This window comes from Xenopus laevis, chromosome 3L, assembly GCF_017654675.1.
Source record: "Xenopus laevis strain J_2021 chromosome 3L, Xenopus_laevis_v10.1, whole genome shotgun sequence".
NCBI classification, from domain to species: Eukaryota; Metazoa; Chordata; class Amphibia; order Anura; family Pipidae; genus Xenopus; species Xenopus laevis.
In genome coordinates this window covers 88,072,167-88,098,822 of record NC_054375.1, presented here as the reverse complement: position 1 = coordinate 88,098,822, position 26,656 = coordinate 88,072,167, and the positions used below count along the sequence as shown (strand labels likewise).

Genomic DNA, 26,656 nt, shown 5'->3' with positions numbered 1-26,656 from the left:
ATTTAAATACAGTATAATTGCTGCTGTATCCATAATATCATCACCTTTAACACACACTGGTACATTAAGGATAGCATGAATTTGTATCCTAAACCATTTTGAGTTTACTTTTATTAGCTCAGGTACATAATATGCAAGTGAGGGTTTATAGACATGCAGTAGGTGGTCCTCCACATAGTTGTAGAAGATAACAGATTCCAGTAGTACTCTGCTGGTTGTGCTTGCATTGACCATTATATTTGTAATACTGCAGAGTAACTAATACTCTAGGACAGTCCTAAACAACCATGATCTCTGTCTTATGGATCTTTTTGAAGAGTACATATCCCAGTATGTTGTCAATACCTCTGCAAACATCCCATTCCAAATCGGTATAGATCATTAAATCAGATTAAAAGTCTGCGTGTAATTTGAGCATCCATGAGAAGTAGATTTTTGTTAATCATTTCTGTGTCATCACTTTCTGTGGAGCATGAAAGACCATATTCTTAAATGTAATATTAGAACAGCCTTACTTCCGCTGGATTATCAACCATGCACAATTAGAAACGCAATAAACATACAGGTGCTTTTCTGTTAATAATGGCAAGCAATAATTCCCCCCCCCCAAAGTTTTACCAAAAAAGGCAAAACATAGGCACATCAGTTGTATTGTTTTATGAAAGCTAATAGCTATTTGCAATAATTAATTCTTTTTCAAGAGGGAAACATCAGTATTTGAAACATGCCAAAACCCCTCACACAAACACACAAAAGTAAATTTGTACAATTTTCCTTACATTTAGGAGCATTTTTTGACCCCCACCCCCCCCCAAAAAAAGATAATTTGTGTAAGAACACACGCATGCGTTCCGTTCGGCGCAGGCGCGGGCGCGGTAATGCGCGCCGGCGCGTGACGCGGACGCCGGCGACGGTCGCAGACGCGGTGGCGACGGCGACGGTTGCGGGTGCAGGAACGTAGGCGGAAACGCCTGTGACGGACGCGCTGGCGTCAGTTCCGCGACGTCAGCGTGAGGACGCTAGTTTGGCGCCAAAAGGATATGCATTTAAACCAGATCCAGACTGACATGCATTGCCTGGTTATTAGGTTTATCACTGAAACCCTAGCATCTCTGACTTCTTGAATTGCCTGTTGTGACCCTGCCTGAACCTGGACTACGATTTCTGCTGCCTGCCTCGACTCTTCTGCCTGTCTTCTCGTTACGAACCTCGCTGCCTGCCCTGACCTCGGACTTCTTGACTACGGCCTTGTCTTATCCTCTGTACCGCGTTTGATAGTCTCACTGGCTACTCTCCACAACCCTGCTCCCTGTTCCACTCCAGATGGGTAGTGGTTGTGTGAGGCGCTTGTGAGTTCAAGATCTTCAGCTCCAGCTCCTTCTCCGTCTGGATCACACCGGTAAGCCTGACAGTATAACCAGGCCCAAAGATGGATCCAGCTGAAGGGGCCTCACCGTTTGCTGTCCTAACCCAGCAGCTGTCCTCTCTGACGCAAGCGGTCCGGGAGCTGCAAAGCGGATATGCTCAGCTACAGGAGCATATCAGATCTCATCCGCCAGCGGCTCTCCCTTCCACTTCTGCTGCCACTCCTCCTGCACCAACTGAGGTTCAAGTCATCACGTCAGAGATCTCTGAACCCAAGGTGGCTTTTCCGGAGAAGTTTGCCGGAGACCGGAAGCTATTTCGGAATTTCAGGAGTAACTGCAAGCTGCTGTTCTCCTTAAAGCCTCACACTTATCCTACTGAGCAAACCCGGGTCGGGGTTATTATCTCTTTTCTCACGGGAGAACCACAGACCTGGGCCTTTCGTCTCATGGACCGCCACAGTCCAGTTTTGGCTTCGGTGGATTCCTTTTTTGACGCGATGGCGGTCATTTTCGATGATCCCCACAGAGTCGCCACTGCTGAGGCTGCCTTACGTGCCCTGAAGCAAGGGGTCCGTCCTGCTGAGGATTATACGTTGGAGTTCCGGCAGTGGGCAGATGACACAGAATGGAACCCTGCCGCACTAAAAAATCAATACCGTTTCGGACTGTCTTCTGAGTTGAAGAACGAATTGGCCCGTACTGGCATTCCGGACAGTTTGGAAGACCTCATCCTCCTCGCTATCCAACTTGATCAGAGACTCCGAGAGCGCAGAGAGGAAGAAAAGGCGGAAAAAGCGGGTCTTTCTTCTCAGACCTGGATGTTGCCATCTGCTCCTCCTCCAGTTCGGATGCCGTCCACCTTTTCTCCAGCCATGCCTCCGCCTGTCTTCAGTACAGCCCCAGAGCCTATGCAGATCGGTGCTATTAAGTCTGCTTTATCTCCGGAGGAACGCATCAGACGCCGCAGACTGAATCTCTGCCTTTACTGTGGTCAAGCAGGCCATCTGCTTCGGGGTTGCCCGATCCGCCCGGCGGGTAAGAAGTTGCTTGAAAAAGACTTTACCCCCTGTCATGTTCCTGTGCCTCTCCTGACAGTCTCTTTGTCTTTACAGTGGGGAGACCAACGGGTAGAACTCCAAGCAATCCTTGACTCTGGGGCCAGCGGATGCTTTCTGGACAATAGAGTAGCACTACGGTTCCAGATTCCGCTCCAAGCCAAGAAGAATCCTGTAGCCCTCCGGGTGGCTGACGGGTCTCTGATTACCTCAGGCCCTGTGGTGCAAGAGACCGTCCTTCTTTTTGTTTTGTTGAATAAAGGGCACGCTGAAATGATGAACTTTGATGTAGTGTCTTCTCCTTTGTTCCCCGTTATTCTGGGATTGCCTTGGTTACAGAAGCATAACCCATCCATCAATTGGGCTACCGGTGAAGTAAAATTTCTTTCCAATTTCTGCTCTTCTCGTTGTATTTCTTCTTTAAAAAAGGTCTGTTTTTTATCCCCTACTTCGGAAATTCATGAACTTCTTCCTCAAGCTTATTGGGAGTTTTTGGACGTTTTCAATAAGAAAGGGGCTGACAAGTTACCCCCTCATCGCATTTATGATTGTCCTATTAATCTTCTTCCTGGGGCCCAGATTCCGTTTGGTCGAGTTTACCCTTTATCCGAGTCAGAACTTGGGGAACTTCGTTCTTATTTAGATGAAAATTTGGCTAAAGGGTTTATTAGACAATCTTCTTCTCCAGCAGGAGCTGGGATTTTCTTTGTCGAGAAGAAAGACCATTCATTAAGGCCGTGTATAGACTACCGGGATTTGAACAAGATCACAGTTAAGAATCGTTATCCACTTCCTCTCATTCCTGAATTATTTCAACGATTGGCGGAGGCTAAGATCTTTTCTAAATTGGATCTCCGGGGCGCTTACAATTTGGTCCGAATAAGAGAAGGCGATGAGTGGAAGACAGCCTTCCGTACTCGTTACGGGCATTTTGAATACCTGGTCATGCCCTTTGGCCTCTGCAACGCTCCTGCAACTTTTCAACATTTTGTTAATGACGTCTTCAGGGACTTCCTCGATATATTTGTCATCATTTATTTAGATGATATTCTTGTTTTTTCTAATTCTTTGGAAGAACACAGAGTTCATGTGAAGAAGGTTCTGGCTCGTCTACGCACCCATCAGTTATATGCCAAAGTTGAGAAATGTGTGTTCGAACAATCATCTGTAGATTTTTTGGGGTTCTGTATTTCTCCTCAGGGTATTCAGATGGACTCGAGGAAGATTTCTGCAATTCTTAATTGGCCGATTCCATCTTCTAAGAAGGCCGTTCAACGTTTTATCGGCTTTGCAAATTTCTATAGAAAATTTATAAAAAATTTTTCTCAAGTCATTCTTCCAATCACTGAACTGACGCGCAATAATCAAAAGTTTGTTTGGTCTACTCAGGCTCAGGAGGCCTTTGAGAAATTGAAAACACTCTTCACTTCAGGTCCAATTCTTCACCATCCTGATGTTCCCTTCCTTTCATTTTGGAGGTAGATGCTTCGGAACTTGCGGTGGGTGCTGTGTTGTCTCAGAGAACTGGGTTTCAAGAGGATCTTCATCCTGTTGCCTTCTTTTCTCGTAAGCTGGCCAAGAGTGAGTGTAATTACGATGTGGCGGACCGTGAATTACTCGCTATCAAGCTGGCACTTGAAGAATGGAGGTACCTCCTCGAAGGGTCTAAACATCCGATTCTTATTTTTACTGATCACAGGAATCTGGAGTATTTACGTTCAGCTAAACGACTTAGACCCAGACAAGCAAGATGGGCGTTATTTTTTATGAGATTCAATTTTCATCTTACTTACCGACCTGGATCAAAAAATGTCAAAGCAGATGCTTTATCTCGAATGTTTTCTTCTGAAAACGAGGTTTCCTTGGCCCCTGAGACAATTCTAAATTCTAATAACTTTCTTCTGCTTCAACCAACCCTGGTGGATAGAATTAAGGACGCTTCTTTAAACATTTCTGAACCATCGTTACTGCCTAAGGAAGGTCTTCTTTTCCATCAAGGCAAAATTTTTGTCCCAGAATCAATGCGTCTGGAGGTTCTTAAAAATAGTCATGATTCTAAATTGGCAGGTCATCCAGGTATAAAGAAAACTATTGTCTTGGCTAAGAGAGTATTCTGGTGGCCTGGGATGGCTAAGGACTGTTTTAAGTTTGTTGCTTCATGTGAAATATGTTCCAGATCTAAGGACTCTCACTCTAGGCCTATTGGTCTTCTTCAACCTCTGCCAGTGCCTTCCCGTCCATGGGGATCAGTTTCTATGGACTTCATTTCCGATTTACCATTGTCCTCTGATTGTTCCACCATTGTTGTTTTTGTTGATCGGTTAACCAAGATGGCACATTTTAAATCTCTACCAAAACTTCCCTCCGCCTCCGAGACTGCCGATACCTTCATTAAAGAAGTGGTAAGACTCCATGGCCTTCCAGATGAAGTAGTGTCGGATCGAGGACCACAATTTACATCACAGTTCTGGAAATCATTATGCAAAGCACTCAAGATTTCGGTGTCTCTTTCTTCTGCGTTTCATCCTCAGTCCAATGGCCAGACCGAGCGAACTAATCAAACTCTCGAGCAATACCTGAGATGTTATTCTTCTTACCTCCAAGACGATTGGGTCAATCTTCTTCCTTTGGCGGAGTTTGCTTATAATAATTCCCATCACTCATCAATTAATCAGTCCCCTTTTTTCGCAAATTATGGTCTTCATCCAGTAACTTTTCCCTCTGCTATTGTTTCTGATATTTTAGTTCCTGCTGTCAAGGACAGATTAACTTTTCTATCGAATAATTTCCAAAGGCTCCAAGAAAACATGAGGAAGGCGCAACAAAATTTCAAGACTTACGCTGATCGGAGGCGGAGAGGCGACCCAGAGTTCAAGGTGGGTGACCGTGTGTGGTTATCGACTGTTAACCTTAAGCTGTCTTGTCCCAGTAGGAAGTTGGGTCAACGTTTCCTGGTCCTTTTTCTGTCATCCGCCAAGTCAATCCTGTGGCCTTCCAGCTTAAACTTCCAGCGTCCTGGAAAATACATCCTGTATTTCATGCTGCTCTTTTAAAACCGGTCTCGATGTTCCGATTTCCTGGGCGTTCGGCTCCCCCACCACTTCCTGTGGTGGTTGACGGTCAAGAGGAATTCGAGGTGGAAGAGATCCTGGATTCCAGATTAAGAGGCAAACAGCTCCAGTACCTGGTGAGGTGGAAGGGTTATGGTCCGGAAGAAAATTCTTGGGAACCGGCATCCAACATCCACGCTCCTGACTTGTTGGACAGATTTCATGGAACCTATCCTGGTAAGCCTGCTGGTTGTCGCGTCCTGAGGCCGCTCCTTGATGGGGGGCAATGTAAGAACACACGCATGCGTTCCGTTCGGCGCGGGCGCGGTAATGCGCGCCGGCGCGTGACGCGGACGCCGGCGACGGTCGCAGACGCGGTGGCGACGGTTGCGGGTGCAGGAACGTAGGCGGAAACGCCTGTGACGGACGCGCTGCGTCAGTTCCGCGACGTCAGCGTGAGGACGCTAGTTTGGCGCCAAAAGGATATGCATTTAAACCAGATCCAGACTGACATGCATTGCCTGGTTATTAGGTTTATCACTGAAACCCTAGCATCTCTGACTTCTTGAATTGCCTGTTGTGACCCTGCCTGAACCTGGACTACGATTTCTGCTGCCTGCCTCGACTCTTCTGCCTGTCTTCTCGTTACGAACCTCGCTGCCTGCCCTGACCTCGGACTTCTTGACTACGGCCTTGTCTTATCCTCTGTACCGCGTTTGATAGTCTCACTGGCTACTCTCCACAACCCTGCTCCCTGTTCCACTCCAGATGGGTAGTGGTTGTGTGAGGCGCTTGTGAGTTCAAGATCTTCAGCTCCAGCTCCTTCTCCGTCTGGATCACACCGGTAAGCCTGACAATTTGTGAGAAAATGAAGTGATTTAGATTTTCAAGCTAAAGCTGATAATATTTCCATCCAAGGAAATGTATAATAATACATTTTTATATATAGGTTAACGATTTCATTTTAATACAGTGAATTTGTATTGCAGTAAGTCCTATTTCTAATTTATGTGGCATTTGCTAAGAACCACCACAAGCATTATCGATTCCTCAGTATTCGCTCTTCAACAGGAGCTTATATAGAGAAAGCCCTTGGCTGAGTTTGAGAATGATTTACAGACATAAAACAAAGGAGGAGATGTACCATGCATCAATTCTCCTATGCAGTTTTGTTACTTATACATTCTATGTTCTGAGGATATTTTGTCAGCAGACCTAGAGTAAGATGGGTTGCACCTAGTTAATCCATTAATTGGGTCACAAGGACTGTAGGGCAGCTACAGCTACATTTCAGTTTAGCATGTTGGCATTTCAGTTTAGCATATTAAAAGTCATAGTATGTTGTATTAAATACATATTTCTTGCATGTAGCATACTTTCGTAAAGTATATTTTACAAGTGTATTATATTCTTAAAAAAATCTGAAAATGAAAGTGTTTCATTTATCGTACTTGTTATTATAGGTGTATAATGTTTTTTTATAAACATTCCTGTTTATATTTTGAGCTGAGGAGGTGTACCCGTGTTGCTTTGTGCTGATCACATATCCCTTAAATAGAGAGCAGTATTTGAGGGGTGGTGAATCCTTAAATCCCACAACACCTCTGTTAAAAGGAAATTTTGATTTAGTGGTTAGGTCACCAACTCCTGGAGTCATTCATCCTTTTACTTGTAGCAGTGGCCAGTTTACCAACTCTTCATACGAAAGGCGCTCAACCAACAACACTGGGGATATTTGCACCTGGGCAGTAACGAATAGCAACAGCATGAATCTAGTGGCTCCCTGTCTACCAGTACTAATTTACTGATGAAAAAAGAGAGTATTTCAATCCTTTATAACAATCCTGTGCAGTTAGGTGACTTGTTTAGAGAGACTGCCTGGGTTTTCAATGGGGATTCAACTTAAAGGGGGCTTGTCACATAAACATAAAAAGCTGTATAATAAAAGTATTTTTCAAAATAAACATGAAACCCAAATTCTTCCTTTTTGTTCATTATTAAGTTGGGCAGGCACTTTCCATTTAGCACTTCCTAGATGTCACTGCTCTCCTTACACCCCCCCCCCCCACACACACACACACACCATCTAATTATGTAGCCAGTGCATGGGCATCAGTTGCCCCATTCTATCACATAAACAAGATTTTGGGATGATGCAAAGCTTGCCTCAATAATAGTGTTCACAAAATTGCACCTACCTGCTTACTGGAATTGTGAATTCCAAGACTAAAAAAAAAAAATGTAATAATTTTTATAGTGAAAGTTAGTTACTCGACTAACATAATAAAATAGGATTTGGAATTATTTCATAAGGTGATGGGTCCCCTTTATTTCTTTACAAAAAGGGATAGTTTAGTTTTTAGCCCTCTTGGGCCATTGAAAAATTGTTGGGGCTAGTTATGCAATTTCAGGCCAAAAAAGGCCTGGCAAAAGTTTTTATAAATTCTGGCTTCTGCTTGAAACAGTAACTACATAGAGGAAAAGCAGTGTTTTCTATGTCCACATAAAAAGCTAATGCGAACCTGAAACCTGATTTGAATTTTTGTTGGTATCCCAGCAGCTGGACAACTCACTGCTAAGATTTAATAAGCAATACATCAATGGGAAAATACATTATTCAAAACATTTGTAAAATTAAATCAATGCAATCTCTAAATTAATCTTCTACACCCTTAGTCAAAAGAAATGATGCATGCATGTATAAGCAATCTACAAATATCTAGCTATAAATTATGTCAGTTACCATATGTAATGTTTTTCTGACTCTGGGTATTAATTGTATATATGTATATTTTTAGTTCTATAGCTTTACTTGTCGTTCTGCACATTCATACAATACCTTCGTAGAACACCCCGAATAAGATAACAGAAAATAAAACAAATTTGATATAAGTGCCCTTTGTAAAAATTCAGGGCACTATATGCAAGGTGTTTTATATGTTCTACTATCTGCATTTTTACAGGGTAGTCCAGTTTCCTAAAGTGCTCAAAAATCATACATATAGCTTATTTGGATTTTCATGAAATTGACCCACACATGTTGTATGAATGTGTGTTGAAGGAATGTGTTAAGGACTTTAGATTATAAATTTCAGTGGAGCAAGGGCTGATGTGAATGATGGACTATGTCTATGAACTGTTGCTTAGCTTGTCAATTTTATCTCAATAAAAGCATGATAGTAACAATTGCACTAAGTGCTTTTGTTTCCTTTTTCTTCCAGGTTTATTTACTGTGCAGATGATTCTCCAGATCCCAACATAAAATATGAGGTATGCGATTATATTAAATACAACTGTCTCAGAAACGGTGACTCCCATGAAAGGGATACAGTAATTGTGCTAGTTTCTGTTTAATGTTAAGCAGAATTATTGTTATTACAAGTATGGAACACCATGTTTGTAAATTACCGTATCTTAAAGCGTCTTTTGCTTTCTTATCAAATTCACTTGGTTATACAATCCTACTGAGGACTTAAAATCCAGCAATCATGTAATGGTAGGTTTTAAATTAAATCTCTGACTGCTATTCCCTCTTAAATGTTATTTTACCACAAAAGGATAATGGACGCCATCTCTCCAAATAACAAGTATGTGCTCATTAAACATAGAGATGCATTATATCCTTTGAATACAATTCTCTTTGTGAAATAATATAATAAAATGGATGATATATCCTAAAAAATAAGGAGTGACTTTGTGCATGTTCAATTTGTTCATGTCTTTTCCTATCCTGAATTCCTAGTACATTTTTCAATGCATACTGTATGCGGATGTTGTATGCCAAGTGTTCTAGCCAGTCTTCCTTATTCCTTTTGTGACTGTATGATTCTAGCAGCATATTAACCAGTCATCATTTCATAAGCCAAATAAATATTCTCTTTACTATCAATACATGACATGTATTTGCTCTGCAAATTGTTATTTATTAAGGTTTGAGTTGTTTTTTCAATGAAAATTCGAGTTTTCATGGGTTTTTTTTTTTTGGTCACAAATCTATTTTTTCGGGTTAAAAAAAAACCTCTAATGTTTTGAGATTTATTATACCCCGACCCTGAAAATACCTCAAATCTGAAAATACACCATCTAAAACCTGTCAAGGTCACGTAGGAGTCAATGGCAGAGGTCCCTTGAACCATTTGAAGATGTAAATAGCCTTCATGATGTTCAATTTTTTTTTAGAGGGTTTTGCCCGAAAAATTTATCAATTTGAGCAATTCGAGTTTTTTTCCAGCCGAAAACTCTTTTGATTCGAGTTTTTGGGTTGTAAACCCCAAACTCGCTGATTCAAGTTTTTTTCCATTCAAGTTTTTTCTTAAATTCAAAACCATATGAGTTGTGAGTTCATAAAGACCTTTAAAATTTGACCTATGATAAATAACCCCCATAATGTTTGGTTATGAAAAGAAAGATAACATAAAGTATCATCTTAAATCTGATTTAGATGTGGTGAAAAGAAAGAGAAACCACAAACTAGTTTTGATTAATGTCCATTGTACATTTCCAATGAAAGGGCTGCGCCATCATTAAGGAAGTCTGCTTGTGCAGTTCTAAGCATAAGTAGGGTGATATCTGCGGGAGGCATCAATGTTGTCCAAACATTGTCAAGTCTAATAGCCAAGGGTATTGTTAAATCCATAAATTCATTAATATTTTGTATATTTGAACAAAGTGAAACAGGAAGTATTTAGCAGGGATATAGAGGTTGTATGCCATCCAGTCTCAAGGAGTAGTCCCTTCTTATGATGCCTGTGTTTCTAGGTTGGTTTATACAAAGTCCTTTGAAGATTTTGCACACTTGGGAGAATTGCTGTTGCTACTATGCGACTGCTGCTGAGAAATCTCGAAACAGAAGGAGCTTTGAACACTCAAATTCCTTTTTTTTCCATTTGTCTATTGGCAGAAATTATTTTGATGTTGTCCACATAATTAATTACCTTGGAAATTACCATCTGTCCACATTTCACTTGAGTCGGTTGGGGTGGACTCCTTTTATCTACTCATACTGCTGTCCAAGTCTAATAGTGGTTTGTGGTTAGTAGGAAATATTAGGCCAGATAAAGTGAGTGTATTACCAAAAGTCATTCCCTTTATTCTGATTCTGGAAGACCTATAGTTACATAGTTAAATTGGGTTGAAAAAAGACAAAGTCCATCAAGTTCAACCCTCCAAATGAAAACCCAGCATCCATACATACACCCCTCCCTACTTTTAATTAAATTCTATATACCCATACCTATACTAACTATAGCGCTTAGTATCACAATAGTCTTTGATATTATGTCTATCCAAAAAATCATCCAAGCCATTCTTAAAGGCATTAACTGAATCAGCCATCACAACATCACCTGGCAGTGCATTCCCCAACCTCACTGTCCTGACTGTAAAGAACCCCCTACGTTGCTTCAAGTTCTTTTCTTCTAGTCTAAAGGGGTGTCCTCTGGTGCGGTGATCCACTTTATGGGTAAAAAGGCCCCCTGCTATTTGTCTATAATTTCCTCTAATGTACTTGTAAAGTGTAATCATGTCCCCTCGCAAGTGCCTTTTTTCCAGAGAAAACAACCCCAACCTTGACAGTCTACCCTCATAATTTAAGTCTTCCATCCCCCTAACCAGTTTAGTTGCACGTCTCTGCACTCTCTCCAGCTCATTTATATCCCTCTTAAGGACTGGAGTCCAAAACTGCACTGCATACTCCAGATGAGGCCTTACCAGGGACCTATAAAGAGGCATAATTATGTTTTCATCCCTTGAGTTAATGCCCTTTTTTTATGCAAGACAAAACTTTATTTGCTTTATTTTGCTTTGAGTGTTGCTATTATATGTAGGTAACATCTCTTATTCCTGTTCTTTGGTCTACTATTATTATGTTATATATTTTTTTGATTCTCTACTAGTGTTTGGAGAGTTTTAATATAAGTTTCCCAGTTTGCCATGTGGTGTTCAACCTCATCCAGACATTAATTTTGTTGTTGTATTTAAGTGACTAGTTCTTGTAAAGAAGTGTGTATTGTTTTAAACTTTTGGCCTTGACAGCTTCTTGTGCAAGAGTATTTTGGTCACTTTAAGGGTTGCCTGTATTGGAACTTGCTTGAGCAGTCAGTCCTTGCTTTGATATTTGAGGAGACGGTATCACTTTTATCGCAATGAGGCTTTGGTTTTGTCACGGGGTCCACCTTAATAAGGTATTTGTACATATGTGTATGTCTTAAAGACCAAGGATTTTACATTAGTGAATAGAGGATTCTACAACATGGTGTCATATGTGACTTCATGGACCCTATTGTATCTTACTCATTCAAAGACAGAATGGTAGGTGGGAGAGCCAGGAGAACTAAGCATAATAAGAATAGGACATGCTATGTCACAGTCCACTTAGTGAAATTTGCAAATCAAAAGTCCAGGTACTGCTAGCACAGTGTGATAAGATTGGACTGTCAAAAAAAATATAGTTTTTGTAACTGCGCATGGTGCAATTCTATAACCTTGTATTGGGTCTCAAACCTGTTTTCGTAGTTGTGACCTGCTAATACGACCAAGCTGTAGTTTTCACTCCCTAAGATGCTTTAGAAGCTTGGTATGGATGGCATGCTGCTGCTTCCAAGATCTCTTAGCATATGCCCCCAGTGCAGGGCTGAAGCACAGAGCCGTGCAGCAACAGGAGCAGCACCATCTCACACTCTCCAACCAGCCAAAAGCTGTCCCCGAACCACTGCTCGCGACTGCTCCATCCGATTGCACAGCTGGCTCCACTATCTTAGGGAGGCACATTGAATGCTGCAAGTTTATTTGCCCTAATTAACAAGCCCCACTAACGCCTCACATTGAGTCACAGCTTTCTCACAAAATTAAAAATATAACTCCAGGGTGTAGGACAGTGATCCCCAATCAGTGGCTTGTGAGCGTCATGTTGCTCACCAATCCCTTGAATGTTGCTCTCAGTGGCCTGAAAACAGGTGCTTCTTTTAGAATAACTGACTTGGAGGCAAGTTTTGGTTGCATAAAAAGCAGGTGTACTGCCAAACAGAGTCTCCTGTAGGCTTCCATTCCACATAGGGGCTAACAAATAGCCAATCACAGCCCTTATTTGGCATCCACAGAAATTGTTTCCATGCTTGTGTTGCTCCTCATTCTTTTTATATCTGAATGTGGCTCATAGCTAAAAAAAAAAAACATTGGAGACCCCCGGTGTAGGAGATTGATATTGCTGGTCTGCTCAAAGTATTTTGTTGCGTTTTTAGTTATGAAATATAAGCAATTGTGGGCTTGATTACAATCTGGGTTTCAATGAGCTCCTATTCTTGGCTAGCCATGCTTCCCCCCCCCCTATGTAATTCTTTGTTCAGGTTTAGTTCTCCGTTGAAAATGTTCATTACTGTTTATTACTGACTTTAAAAATAAGTAGCTTGTTCCTAAATGACTGCTGCAAAGTTCCTGTTGTAAGCACTTTATTAGTACTTTGTTTTCAAGTGCCTCTTGATATCATTAGTGTTTTTCACTCCAGGATGCTGACATTTGTATGACTATGACAGCATGAGACAATTATGTAGAGTGGAGTTAAATTTAGGGTGTGTTAAATACACACTTATTTAACTTCATTCCACACTGTTGTGATTCTTGCCTCTGCTCCTGATTCCTACTGTATGAGTTTTAAATTGTTTGTAGTTATTTTGGGCAGATCAGTCACCCTTCAGTTATATCTTTAATTGATTCTCTTTTGTTTATGTAGTGAATCCCACCACCTACATTTTCTGTTTTACTAGGTTGCTGTTTAGAATTTGTGGCATTTAATTTACCAGGAAAATAGTTTGCTTTCTCTACCTAAAAATATATAAACTTATCTTTCTTTTGTTTTTTTCAACTACCTTTCGCTGTTTAGTGTAGCTATTTTATGATTTTTGGGGGAGTCAAACCTCTTACATTGCTGTACCTTACGATACGATCCTTTTAAGGAGAACCAGCACCACTATGTTTATTTAGTGCTTGTGTCCCATTGACACTTTTAAAAGGCCAGTATAACCCATTTTTCAACATTTGTTCAATGAGTAGAGTTTGTGATTAACATACTTTTTGCCTATTGTTTGTTAATGGGAAATATATATAGTTTTTGTTATCTCTTGCACAGCAACAGCACAAAATGTGAGTTTTTACAAGCACAATCAAAACAAATCCATCCACTGAAAAACCTCTGTGTAATGAATTGATCTCTATCACAAAAGCTTCATTTGGGGATAGGGAGGGGTTTGTTTATACAGAGGGTGGCATTTTTTACATGGCAGTAGTTGTACTGACAGGCTTATCCTGTATAATGTATTATTTGAAGGATGTTCAGAGGGATCAAGTCATTTTCAAAATGACTAAATGTCTAAAACGTTTTTTGTTAGTAATGCAATGTCTTTTTGCCCCCACTCGGTTACAGCTTGTCCTTAGAAAGTGGTGTGAACTGATACCAGGAGCAGAATTCAGGTGTTTCAGGTGTTTTGTTAAAGAAAACAAAATTATAGGTACGTTTCATGTTTTTTATTTTCTATTTGATTTATGTGCAAAATCAATTATTTACTCATGGCATGTACATTTATATAACTTTATTTACATTATATAAGAGATTATAAAATGTAAATACAGGTATGGGACCTGTTATCCAGAATGCTCGGGACCTGGGGTTTTCCGGATAACGGATCTTTCCATAATTTGTATCTTCATACTTTAAGTCTACTAGAAAATCATGTAAACCTTAAATGAAGCCAATAGGCTGATTTTACTTCCAATAAGGATTAATTATATCTTAGTTTGGATCAAATACAAGGTACTGCTAAGATTTGGGGAGATTTAATCGCCCGGCAACAATTAACCTCTTTTTCGGGTGACTAATCTCCCTGAAGTGCCCCCCCCCTGGGCAATTTAGATTCTAGCCAGCAGGAAGGCTTTTCGGGGAGATAAGTCGCCGAAGAAGAGGTGATTTGTCGCCGGGCAACTAAATTTCCACAAATCTTAGCATGTGCACTTAGCCTTACAGAGAAAAGGGAAATAATTTCTAAAAATTCAGATTACTTGGATAAAATTAAGCCTATGGGAGATAGCCTTTCCGTTTTCTGGATAATGTGTTTCCAGATAACAGATCCCATCCCTGTATAGTCATATAGAATCAAGTTGTGTGTATGTACATACCTTGCACACAGAAAGTAATGCGACTGGACATCACTGGAGACTGCATCCTCTTATTGGAAATACACCTATTTACTATAACCATGTAAGGGACAATGTCGGACGCCACGTCCAGAAGGGCCGCCAAATCCAAAATGGCGGCGCCCAGAGGGGACCACGCGGTCGACGGACGCCAGCGCGTCGATCCGCGCGCAGTGTTGACGCGGATGCGTCAAACATGACGCGAATGCGTCAAACTTGACGCTGCGTATTGACGCTTGCGTCAAAAAACGTGCAGCGTCAGCACGCAATTGGCGCATGGCGCATGACGTCGTGATTCACGTTTTGGCGCCAAACTCTGCCTGTTTTAGGACGTCTGATGCTCCACTCTGCACCCGATTATAGGTCTTACTCCTGTTAAGTTCCTGGGTGTTATCTGCATTGATTGATTCCTGTTTACGACTCCTTGCCTGAATTCTGATTACGTCTGTCTTGCCGCCTGAACTGACTCCAGCCTGTTTCTTGACCACGTATGATTGCCGCCTGCACCGACCTTGCTTGAACTGACAACTCTTTTGCTCAACCCCTTGTACCTCGAACCTTGGCTTCCACCACTTCCTCCTTGGTCCACACTGCAACTGCGCCTTCGGGCCTGACAGTATAATCGGGCCATGGACCCCACTGAGGAAGTGACTCCTCCTCCGGATTTCGGAAGAGCTTTCCGTGGGTTAGCTTCCCGTATGGAGTCTTACGAGAGTCAACAGGTCCATTTTGGGCAAGCCCTGGAGGCAATCTTGGACAAACTGTCTGTGAATCCCCCTGCTGCCGCTGCTGCTTCCTCTCCTGTGGTCGTTGCTGCTCCTGCTCAGGGTACTGGACCCAAGGTGCCGGCTCCTCCTCTCTACCATGGTGATCCGCAGGCATGCCGAGGATTTGTAAACCAGTGCCAGATCCAGTTCGAGCTCCAGCCTACTCAGTATCCATCCGAGAGGGCAAAAGTGGGGTACGTTATTACCCGCCTGCAAGGAAAAGCTCTGGAGTGGGCATCTCCCTTATGGGAAAAGAATTCACCGCTCACTTACGATATAGACCTCTTCCTGCATTCCTTCCGCAAAGTCTTTGACGCTCCTGGGCGGGTCACTACTGCCGCCTCTCGTCTCTTGCAGATCCGTCAAGGCAACCGCCCAGTCAGTGATTATGCCATTGACTTTCGTACTCTAGCGGCCGAGACCACTTGGAATAACGATGCATACCATGCGGTCTTTTACCAAGGACTTTCCACTCGTCTGAAGGACGATTTAGTGTCCCGTGATATTCCTGACAATTTGGAAGATCTCATTACCTTGGCCACCAAGGTGGACACTCGAATGCGGGAGCATCTGTCCGATAGAGATAAGAGCAAGAGATTCCAGCCTCTCCTAGCTCCACATTTTCAGAAGCCCATCATTCCTACTACCTCTTCTTCCGCTTCGCCCCCTGTTGAACCCATGCAGATCGGGGGGGCACGCCTGACCGAGGAAGAGAAGCTCCGCAGACGCTCTGCCGGCCTATGCCTATATTGTGGAGGCAAGGCACACTTCGCCTTTAACTGCCCGGTGAAGCAAGAGAATCTTTCTCGCCTTGGTAAGTGTGGGGAGACACACTGGGGTGGAATTGTTTCTTATCCTGAACAGACCCCTCTACGTCTTTTGCTTCCTGTACAGCTTCAAGTACACACTAAGCAGATTTCTTCGCAAGCATTTCTGGATTCTGGGGCTGCTGGGAACTTCCTGGACCAGTCATTTGCCATTCTGCACAAGATTCCTTTGAAGTCATTGCCTACACCTCTTCGAGTATTGGCCATCGACGACAGACCTCTGTCCAATGCCTATATCTCACATGCCACTACAGAACTTTCCGTTACGGTGGGGGCACTGCATGTGGAGAGACTTTCTTTTCTTATTATTAATTGCCCCTCCACACCTGTTGTTTTGGGACTACCCTGGCTTCAACTCCATAATCCTGTCATCGACTGGTCGGAAGGCCAGATTTCTCAGTGGAGTTTGTCTTGCCAACAGAGTTGTTTACCTTCCAATGCTGTTATGAAGTTGTCCTGCTCTTCAATAAATTTTCCTTCACTTCCCCAGGCATATCTGGACTTTTGTGATGTTTTTTGTAAAAAATCCGCAGAAACCCTTCCTTCCCACCGTCCCTATGATTGCCCCATTGATCTCCTTCCTGGCACCATGCCCCCTCGTGGCCGGACTTATCCGCTGTCTCCGTCCGAGACTAAGGCCATGAGAGAATATATACAAGAAAATCTCCAGCGTGGCTTCATTCGTCCTCCTTCATCGCCTGCTGGAGCTGGGTTTTTCTTCGTTGAGAAGAAGGATGGCACTCTACGACCTTGTATTGACTACCGGGGCCTTAACAAGATTACAGCCAAGAACCGTTACCCTTTACCCCTTATTTCAGAACTCTTTGACCGACTTAAAGGGGCTAGTATCTTTACCAAGCTGGATCTCAGAGGGGCATACAATCTGATCCGAATTCGGAAGGGCGACGAATGGAAGACGGCATTTAATACTCGGGATGGACATTACGAGTATCTCGTCATGCCGTTCGGACTTTGCAACGCCCCTGCAGTTTTCCAAGAGTTCGTCAATGATATTTTTAGAGATCTTTTGGGACTGTGTGTGGTTGTTTATCTTGACGACATCCTCATTTTTTCCAAGCATCTTGACGAGCATAGAGGTCATGTCCGAGAAGTCCTTTCACGTTTGAGAGAAAATTCCCTCTACGCCAAGCTGGAAAAGTGTTCTTTTGAGACCCCGAAGATTCCCTTCTTGGGTTACATTATTTCGTCTGAAGGTTTTGAAATGGATCCAGCCAAGGTTTCTGCTATCCAAGAATGGCCTTTGCCTACCAGTACTAAGGCCATCCAGAGATTTATTGGCTTTGCCAATTACTACAGGCAGTTCATCAAAGGATTCTCTTCTAGAATTTCTCCTATCTTGGCCCTTATTCGCAAGGGGGGAAGGCCTGATATTTGGACTGCTCCTGCCAAAGCAGCTTTTGAATCCCTGAAGGAATCCTTTTCTTCCGCCTCAGTCCTAAGACATCCTGATCCTCTTCTTCCATTTTTCATAGAAGTTGACGCCTCTGATGTTGGGGCAGGTGCAATTCTCTCCCAGAGGCAACTCAATGATGGGAAGCTTCATCCTTGCGCCTTTTTCTCCAAGAAATTTTCCCCGCCTGAACGGAATTATGATGTTGGCAATCGTGAACTTCTGGCAGTTAAATTGGCTCTGGAAGAATGGAGACATCTTTTGGAAGGTTCCACTGTTCCTGTGACTATTTTTACGGATCATAAGAACTTAGAATATATCCAAACCCTTAAGCGGCTGAATCCCAGACAGGCACGGTGGTCCTTGTTCTTTTCCCGCTTTAATTTTATCATCACCTTCCGACCTGGCTCCAGGAACAAAAAGGCGGATGCTTTATCCAGAAGTTTTTCTTCCGTAAATTCCACGTTTGAAGATGAAGAACCAATTGTTCCATCCGCCAAAATTATCGCTGCCTTATTTCCTCCTATGGCTTCCCAAATTCTGTCTGCTCAAGTCTCAGCACCTGCCAATACTCCCTTTGGGGTAGCCTTTGTACCCCCAGATCTTCGTCAGACTATTTTGCTTCAATCCCACAGCTCCAAGCAGGCCGGTCATCCCGGGGTTAAGAAGACGATTGATCTGCTGTCTCGGCTGGTCTGGTGGCACTCCTTACGAAAGGATGTTAAGGACTTTGTTGCTTCCTGTTCCATTTGTGCTGCCTCCAAATCTTGTCATACCTCTCCCAAGGGATTATTGTTACCTCTTCCCATTCCCTCCCGCCCTTGGACACACTTGGCCATGGACTTCATCGTGGAACTTCCCTCCTCCCAAGGTTTTACAGTCATCTGGGTAGTGATCGACAGATTCAGTAAGATGGCTCACTTCATTCCGCTCCGTAAACTACCCTCTGCATTGGAACTGTCTAAACTGTTTATTTTACACATTTTTCGTCTGCATGGTTTTCCTCTAGAGATTGTGTCTGACAGAGGTTCACAGTTTATTTCCAAGTTCTGGAGGTCTCTTTGCAAATCCCTCAATATTTCCCTTAATTTTTCTTCTGCCTACCATCCTCAATCCAATGGAGCTTCTGAGCGGGTTAACCAAGCTCTTGAACAATTTCTAAGATGTCATGTCTCATTGTGTCAAGATGATTGGGCTGAATTGCTTCCCTGGGCCGAATTTGCTCACAATAACTCTCTTCATGCTTCATCGGACCAATCGCCTTTCTTTTGTGTCTATGGACTTCACCCTTTGGCCTTTTCTCAAGATTTTCTTCTCTCCGATGTGCCGGCTGCTAACGATCAAGTTTCTCATATGTCCGCCATTTGGCAAACCACTAAGAAGAACTTGGAGAAGAGTTCCTCCAGCCAGAAGTTTCATGCCGATAAGAAGCGTTCTCCAACCCCTCAGTATGCTCTCGGTGATAAAGTTTGGCTCTCGTCTAAGAACATTCACCTCAAGGTCCCGTCTGCTAAATTAGGCCCTAAGTTCATTGGCCCTTTCTCCATAATTGAACTAGTAAATCCTGTGGCTGTCCGTCTTCAGTTACCTCCAGAGATGAAGATTCCAAACGTTTTTCATGTGTCTCTTCTGAAACCAGCCGTGGCGGGTCACTCTTCTCCCTTTCCTGCTCCTGTATCCGTCGACGGGTACCAAGAATTTGAGGTTGAGACTGTTTTGGATTCTCGAATTTCTAGAGGTTCCCTCCAGTATCTGGTGAAATGGAAGGGGTTCGGGCCTGAAGAGTGTTCCTGGGTCAAGCATTCGGACATTCATGCTCCTCTTCTGGTTCAAAGATTTCACAGAAGATTCCCTTCTAAACCCAATCGTGGTGGTCCTGAGGCCCCCCGTAGAGGAGGGGGTACTGTAAGGGACAATGTCGGACGCCACGTCCAGAAGGGCCGCCAAATCCAAAATGGCGGCGCCCAGAGGGGACCACGCGGTCGACGGACGCCAGCGCGTCGATCCGCGCGCAGTGTTGACGCGGATGCGTCAAACATGACGCGAATGCATCAAACTTGACGCTGCGTATTGACGCTTGCGTCAAAAAACGTGCAGCGTCAGCACGCAATTGGCGCATGGCGCATGACGTCGTGATTCACGTTTTGGCGCCAAACTCTGCCTATTTTAGGACGTCTGATGCTCCACTCTGCGCCCGATTATAGGTCTTACTCCTGTTAAGTTCCTGGGTGTTATCTGCATTGATTGATTCCTGTTTACGACTCCTTGCCTGAATTCTGATTACGTCTGTCTTGCCGCCTGAACTGACTCCAGCCTGTTTCTTGACCACGTATGATTGCCGCCTGCACCGACCTTGCTTGAACTGACAACTCTTTTGCTCAACCCCTTGTACCTCGAACCTTGGCTTCCACCACTTCCTCCTTGGTCCACACTGCAACTGCGCCTTCGGGCCTGACAAACCAGTCTATTGGATGTTTAGGACAGAACCTGCAGGAAATTAAAATGATTGCTGTTTTAGATGTTTACATACAAATTAATCTGTGACATTATAAGTATTGTAGCCTCAGTAATGGAATGTTAGTTTAGATTAGATTTGCTGAACCTTTAGGCTGGTGCATACGTTCAGTAGCTAAAATTCAGCAAATGTAGCCACATTTGTGTTTACAGTTTACTTCTCCTTTAACAGACAATATTGCAACTTCAGCTCACCTTTAATAACCCTGTTTTCCCCAGACACTTGTCCTAAAAAGTAGATATTTTGATTTATGGTACTTTTGTTCCCTAAAACTCCAAAGATGTTTGGAGTTTTTACCACTGATAACTTTTTTATTATACTTGTTTGCCCTGCTTCTCCCCTATGAAACATGTACACTGTTATGGTGGATTTGGTGCCTTGAGTGTTAAATTACAGAGAGGCAATACATGTAGGATAAAACAGTGATCATTGTGCTACTGATATCAGTACAGAATTGTGCTGTTGCCAGTAGTACTACTGATGCCGCATTGTTTAAGTGAGGAAACTACATTCTTTTCTAAAAGCCTGTAGCATTTTGAAATAGTGTTTCTTATATGGTATATGCGGATGAAAAAATAACAAGACTTAATTAAAAAAAAACGAAACCTTTATTTATTGAATGAACCAAAGTACCTTTAACATACCCTACTGGGACCTTTGTCAGGTGTACAAACCAAACAATGCAACAGTCTGTTATAGAAGGTCCTGAACAATAATCTCTTGCATAGGCAGTCATAGGAAGTCATTGTAAATATTCAATCAAAGGTTATAAAAATATTCATAGCAGACACAAATTGCATAAAGCAATTCAAAGAAAAGTATTCATTTAATAATCTTTGGGAGGTAATTTTTACCTCACTAGGGCTGTGGTATGGCCAAAAAGAGACAAGCTATCATCCAAACTGATTATTATCCAGTAGTAGAGAAAAGTAGAGGAGCTTGCTCTGAAGACTTACTCTAGAAACCAGGAGGTGATTTTGTCTATGTGTTGTTCATCAAGCTGCCTATTTTTGTAGCCTAAAACCTCGCTCAATCACATGTAAAAGTTTTATACAGTTAACCCCTAATGGTGGAAGGTGAATGATCAAATGTAACATGCAGCATGTAACACAATGTTTCTGTCTGTAGGTCTGTAGTAGTACCGGGTGCCTAGCCCAATGCCTATGTTAAAGGGGTTGTTTACCTTAAAGGAACAGTTCAGTGTAAAAATAAAAACTGGGTAAAGAGAGAGGCTGTGCGAAATAAAAAATGCTTCTTATATAGTTAGTTAGCCAAAAATGTAATGTATAAATGCTGGAATGACTGGATGACTAACAGAACAGAACACTACTTCCTGCTTTTCAGTTCTCTAACTCTGAGTCAGTCAGTGACCTGAAGGGGGGCCACGTGGGACTGTTCAGTGAGTTTGCAATTGATCCTTAGCATGCAGCTCAGATTCAAAAGCAAACAGTTATGACTGATTGTGGCAACTCTGTGTGACCCTGTATAAATCACTTAATCTACTGGTGTCATAGCATATCTAATTTTCCTATAATAGCTGCCTTGCTTGCTGTAAAGTCCCATTGGAGAAAGGTGCTATTTAAACTTTTCCCTTTCCCTTTAAATGTACTATGTAGTATATCTGGTTGCAGTGCAAAAAAGATGGTAAAATAAGAAAAGCTTTTTCCTCATGGCTATGTCATGTTGAAAACATATTTCTGTATTTCTTCATTTTGCTAAGCAACCCCTCAAATTGTAATATTGCAACACTCGCATGTTATAAATAAAACTTATCTTTTCAGGTATTTCTCAAAGGGACTATACGCAGTATTATGATCACATTAGTAAACAAAAAGAAGAAATCCATAAATCAATACAATATTTCTTTCAAGAACATATTCAATACAATTTTCCAGATGAGGATTGTAAGTATTTTATTGTAAGCCTTCTTATTTATGAGACTGCTGTTCATTGTGATTTGCTTTAATGGAAGTCTTAGACAATATTAAACTGTACATTTGAAAGACTGGAAGACACATCAATTATTCTTGCTCAAAGGCGTATTTATATATAGGCACCCAAAGGCCTGTGCCTAAGCTCGGGTACCTATATACTGTAATAGCTAAAACCTCCCCAACCTCCATAGCCTACCTGCATAAATAAACTGTGGAACTGGGGGGCTGAGGAGTCAACCGGCAATTCCTCATGGATGCAGTGTCACTCGTAGCAGAAGTGACATCATGCACAGCTGTGCGTTTGATGTCACTTCAGCAAACTGGAAGGGGGGGGCAGTTAGGTCTGGTGCATAGGGTGGCACCAGACTTAAATACAACACTGTTCTTGCTCCCAATATATTACTATACTTTGTTATATTAAACTTAAAAGAGAAGGAAAGGCTAAAATTAAGTAAGCTTTATCAGAAAGGTCAATATAAATACACCAGTAAACCCTCAAAGTAATGCTGCTCTGAGTCCTCTGTCAAAAGAAACACTGCATAACTTTCCTCCTATTGTGTACACATGGGCTTCTGTATCACAAAAGGACTTGAGTCCTGTGTGTATGATGGCATGGCTTGTACCAAAGGCTGCAGGAAGTGATCCACATACGTAGAAACCGATTGATAAAGGGAGCCAATGGCTGATATGATGGGTCTCCCTGGTGGAGCAGACAAGGACTTATTGACTTTAGGTAAAGTGTAGATAATGGGTGTTCGGGGGTGTTACATCACCAAATAGAAAAAAGTGTTCTGGTCTAACCACCCTGTATTCCTGGCCAAAATTAGAAAATCATCTAATGGGAGCAACAGTGGTTGTGTCAGCTAGCTGGCCCAAAATTTCTTGTCTGTACTATGCATAGTCCAAGTGAACAATAGCTCCCCCCCCCCCTTGTCAGCCGGTCTTATTACCAATATACAAAAATGGGGGGGTTGTGGGAGCACTCAAAAGGCTAAGTTAAAGTATATTTAAGAATAAAGAAAGTGTTCCTTTTCAATGCACATTCCCTGTCCCCCTGTCTCATAAGTAATTCCGTAAAAATGCAAGTGCATGTGTTTACGAAACAAGGTAAACCCCATACGGTGGTCCCTAACTTGTTTACTTCTGGTCATGGTATAAAAAGTCTTTTACTTCTCTGCATAGTAGCATTACTTGTAATCAGTGTCTGTTAAACCTTGGTTTCAGTCTGAGGGCTAGATCCTCCCCTGCCTGTATGCGGCTTTTAAAGGGAGAGATTTCCCAAACCAAAGCCCATTTTTAAAAGTATAGGACCGCCATTAGTTTTAAGGGGTGGGAATGGGGTGCTGTTAAAAAACCACATATGAAGCTCAGCCACAGCTTCCCGCTACAATACAATATACAAAAATAAGGGGGTTGTGGGAGCACTCAAAAGGCTAAGTTAAAGTATATTTGAGTATAATGCTGCTACTATTTGAGTATAATAGTGCTACTTTTTTTTTTAGTGCTTCTTTTCAATACACATTCCCTGGTCTCCTGTCTCATAAGTAATTCAGCATAGATGCAAGTGTATGTGTTTACAAAACAGGGGTTTTTAGTTGCAAAGTTATGATCATAAAGTTGATAAGCCACCATACCACGTCAAGGTAATCCCCATGTGGTGGCACTTCCATTATACTTAAATATGCTTTAACTTAGCCTTTTGAATGCTCCCGCAACCCCCCTTTTTGTATATAGTATATTGTATTGTAGCCTGAAGCTGTGGCTGAGCTTCATATGTGGTTTGTAATAGCACCCCATATCCACCCCTTTAAACTAATGGTGGTCCTATGCTTTTAAAAATCTGTCCCTCTTAAAAGCCGCATACTGGCGGGGGAGGATCTAGCCCTCAGACTGAAACCAAGGTTCAACGAGACACTGATTACCAGTAATGCTACTATGCAGAGAAATAAAAGACTTTTTATACTATGACCAGAGGTAAACAAGTTAGGGGCCACCGTATGGGGTTTACCTTGACGAGGTATCGTGGCTTATCAACTTTATGATCATAACTTTGTAACTAAAAACCCCTGTCTTGTAAACACATTGCACTTGCACATATAAATGAATGTCTTATGAGACAGGGGACCAGGGAATGCACATTAAAAAGTAGCACTTCCATTATACTTAAATATACTTTAACTTAGCCTTTTAAATGTTCCCACAACCTCCCTTTTTGTCTTATTACCAAGTCAGTGTCAAATCGTACCAAATCGTTCTGTAGGAGTCAGAGCCCCACCCTGCTGATACCAGCAGAATGCAATGGGATTAATATGCGTTTAGGACCTAGAGGAGTGTTGCAGGTTTGATGAGGTCTGGCAGTTCTTATGTATTTGCGGCAACAATAACTTGACACATAACCTTAAAGCTTTTTATTTCGATTTTTGTTTAGCTCTGTCACCTGACCACAGAGCCATGGTTGCCTAGCAATAAGATTTGGCACCATTTTCTCCTTTAAGGTGGCCATAGACGCACAGATAATATTGTACGAAACTAATTTTCCGATATTCGTTGCGTGTATGGTGGAAAAAGAGCCGACCGATATCGGCAGAAGACTTGGATATAGGTCGGCTGGTCGACTGGGCTGGACGGAAAATTTTGATTGGGTGCCTTTGAAGGGACCCAAACATCACCCATTGTTAGTGCTGAATCGTCAGATACAGGTAGAATTCTATTGTTTCTTCCCGTATATCTACCTGTATATCTGACTATTCAGCTCTACACGTGTGTATTGAAACAAATGATCTTTCTTGGAAAGATCTTTTCCAAGAAAGATCATAATTGTTACGTCTATGGCCATCTTTAAAGCGTCTCACTGTGTACTGTACTAATCACTTTCCCTGACAAAAGTTCCAGTGTGGAACTGAAACATTGGAACCAATAAACCTACATTTTGTTTGCTGAAACTTTTGCCTCAAAACTTCCTTGGAGTGTTGTCAACTCACCTTGGTATCTATTTATATTCAGACTGGCACCCAGGTTCTATTTTTGGCTAATGGTGTGCGCTCATCATGCTGTTCAACAAATAACTATTGTCAAAACATTAGCCATAGGTATGTTTCTAAACTGTGTCATATTGACATAGGGACCCCCTGCCCCAGCAGCAAACCCCCCCATCGGGCTCCTCTCCAGGCCCCTCTCCAGCCACAACCGGCTAGATTTCTGGGTCAGCAGGGCCCACCAGGTTTTTACCTGGTGTCTCACCAGCCCAGTCCCGGCTTCTAAATATAGGTCCATACGCTTGTCAGAAAATAGGAGTATTTTAATGCTGAGCAACAGCCCTTTTTTTTATATATCTGCAGTGCTTGCTTAATGAATCATAGCTCAGTTCACTGAGGATCCAAGGCGCTCATCTCTAATTTATTCCTCTATGAGTTACTCATATTAAAGCACACGGCTTTCTAATCATCATAACGTCATTTTAATATTTCAGGCATGAAAAGTGAAGTAATATATCCCAAACTTTTTATTTTGGCTGCTTTAACTTGTAGGGTTTTAATTGGCAAACATATCCTTGTCTTAACATTTAGAGTTGTACAGATGTAAAATGATTTCAGACTGTTTCCATTTTTCCACGTTCATAGGCATAACCGGATTTAATAGATGGCAGTCATACAAGCTTTGGTTTGTCATGGACAACAGTACATAGCTAGATAATTAGAAATAGAACTGTATAGGGAGATTTCTTTATGGCTTCTAGTAGTAATCATATGCTTGTCACAAAATGTGGATCACTTGCCATTTAGCATCAGTGGGAAACACCACAAGTCACACTTAACTGCTCCAACAATTTTACTATACTAAAATATATTTTATATTATGCAATCCCTAAGTCTGTCTTTTTGTTGGTAAATATGTATTGGTGGCTAAGGCTTTAGAAAAAATTAACTGAAGAAGAACTAAAAAATAACAAGTAGGCTAGACGGTGTCCCCAGTAGGTCCCCACCATCTTTTCTGATGGTTGACAGCAGCCCAGTGCATGTGCTGTGAGTTTTCTGAAGTTAGGGTCCGACTAACAATATACAGTGTATGGATATATGATATTGATACAAGGCCAATAATTATTCAGATTCACATTACATTGCAGCTCAGAAATCCATGCATTTCGCATCAGATAAACCGCGCTCAAGCAGATTTTATGATAAACAAACCTAATTTCCCAGGGCAGCCCGACTGTCAGTGCAGACGTCTGGGGTAAAACTGGATATCTCCGGAGGCAAGACAAAAGAAAAAAAAAATAAGCCTTTAAGCTCCACCTTCTCCCTTCATCTCCCGGCTCTGGCCTTGCCCATTCAGTTTTTTTCTTTTGTCCTGTTTTAGAGGTAGGACCAGGGGGTAATCCCTTATAATTAGAGTAGTTTGCTCTTTTTAGTTTTTTGTTTCCAGGGAATGTGCGGAGTCCATTGCCTAGGGGTCTGGGTAGGACTCTCCCTCCTTGCCAGCTTGTGGCTGCCAAGTGGAGAGTTCGCGGAGCCTTAGAGGTAATTAACCCGTTCGGGTAAATCGCCCAG

General features: G+C 42.2%; 1 protein-coding gene across 3 annotated transcripts in view; it reads left to right on the top strand.

The window, feature by feature from the left end:
* The window catches only part of LOC108711222 (cell division cycle protein 123 homolog), a 61,611-nt gene that overhangs the window by 16,904 nt on the left and 18,051 nt on the right, over positions 1 to 26,656 (top strand). For all 3 annotated transcript variants that reach the window (XR_001934870.2, XM_018252731.2, XM_018252729.2), the window contains exons 7-9: positions 8,694 to 8,742; positions 13,889 to 13,973; positions 21,957 to 22,079. Coding sequence is in view for 2 of the 3 variants with exons in the window: in XM_018252731.2 (XP_018108220.1) it covers positions 8,694 to 8,742; positions 13,889 to 13,973; positions 21,957 to 22,079 (257 nt within the window). In the remaining variant the exon portion in view is untranslated. The remainder of the gene's footprint in view (positions 1 to 8,693; positions 8,743 to 13,888; positions 13,974 to 21,956; positions 22,080 to 26,656) is intronic.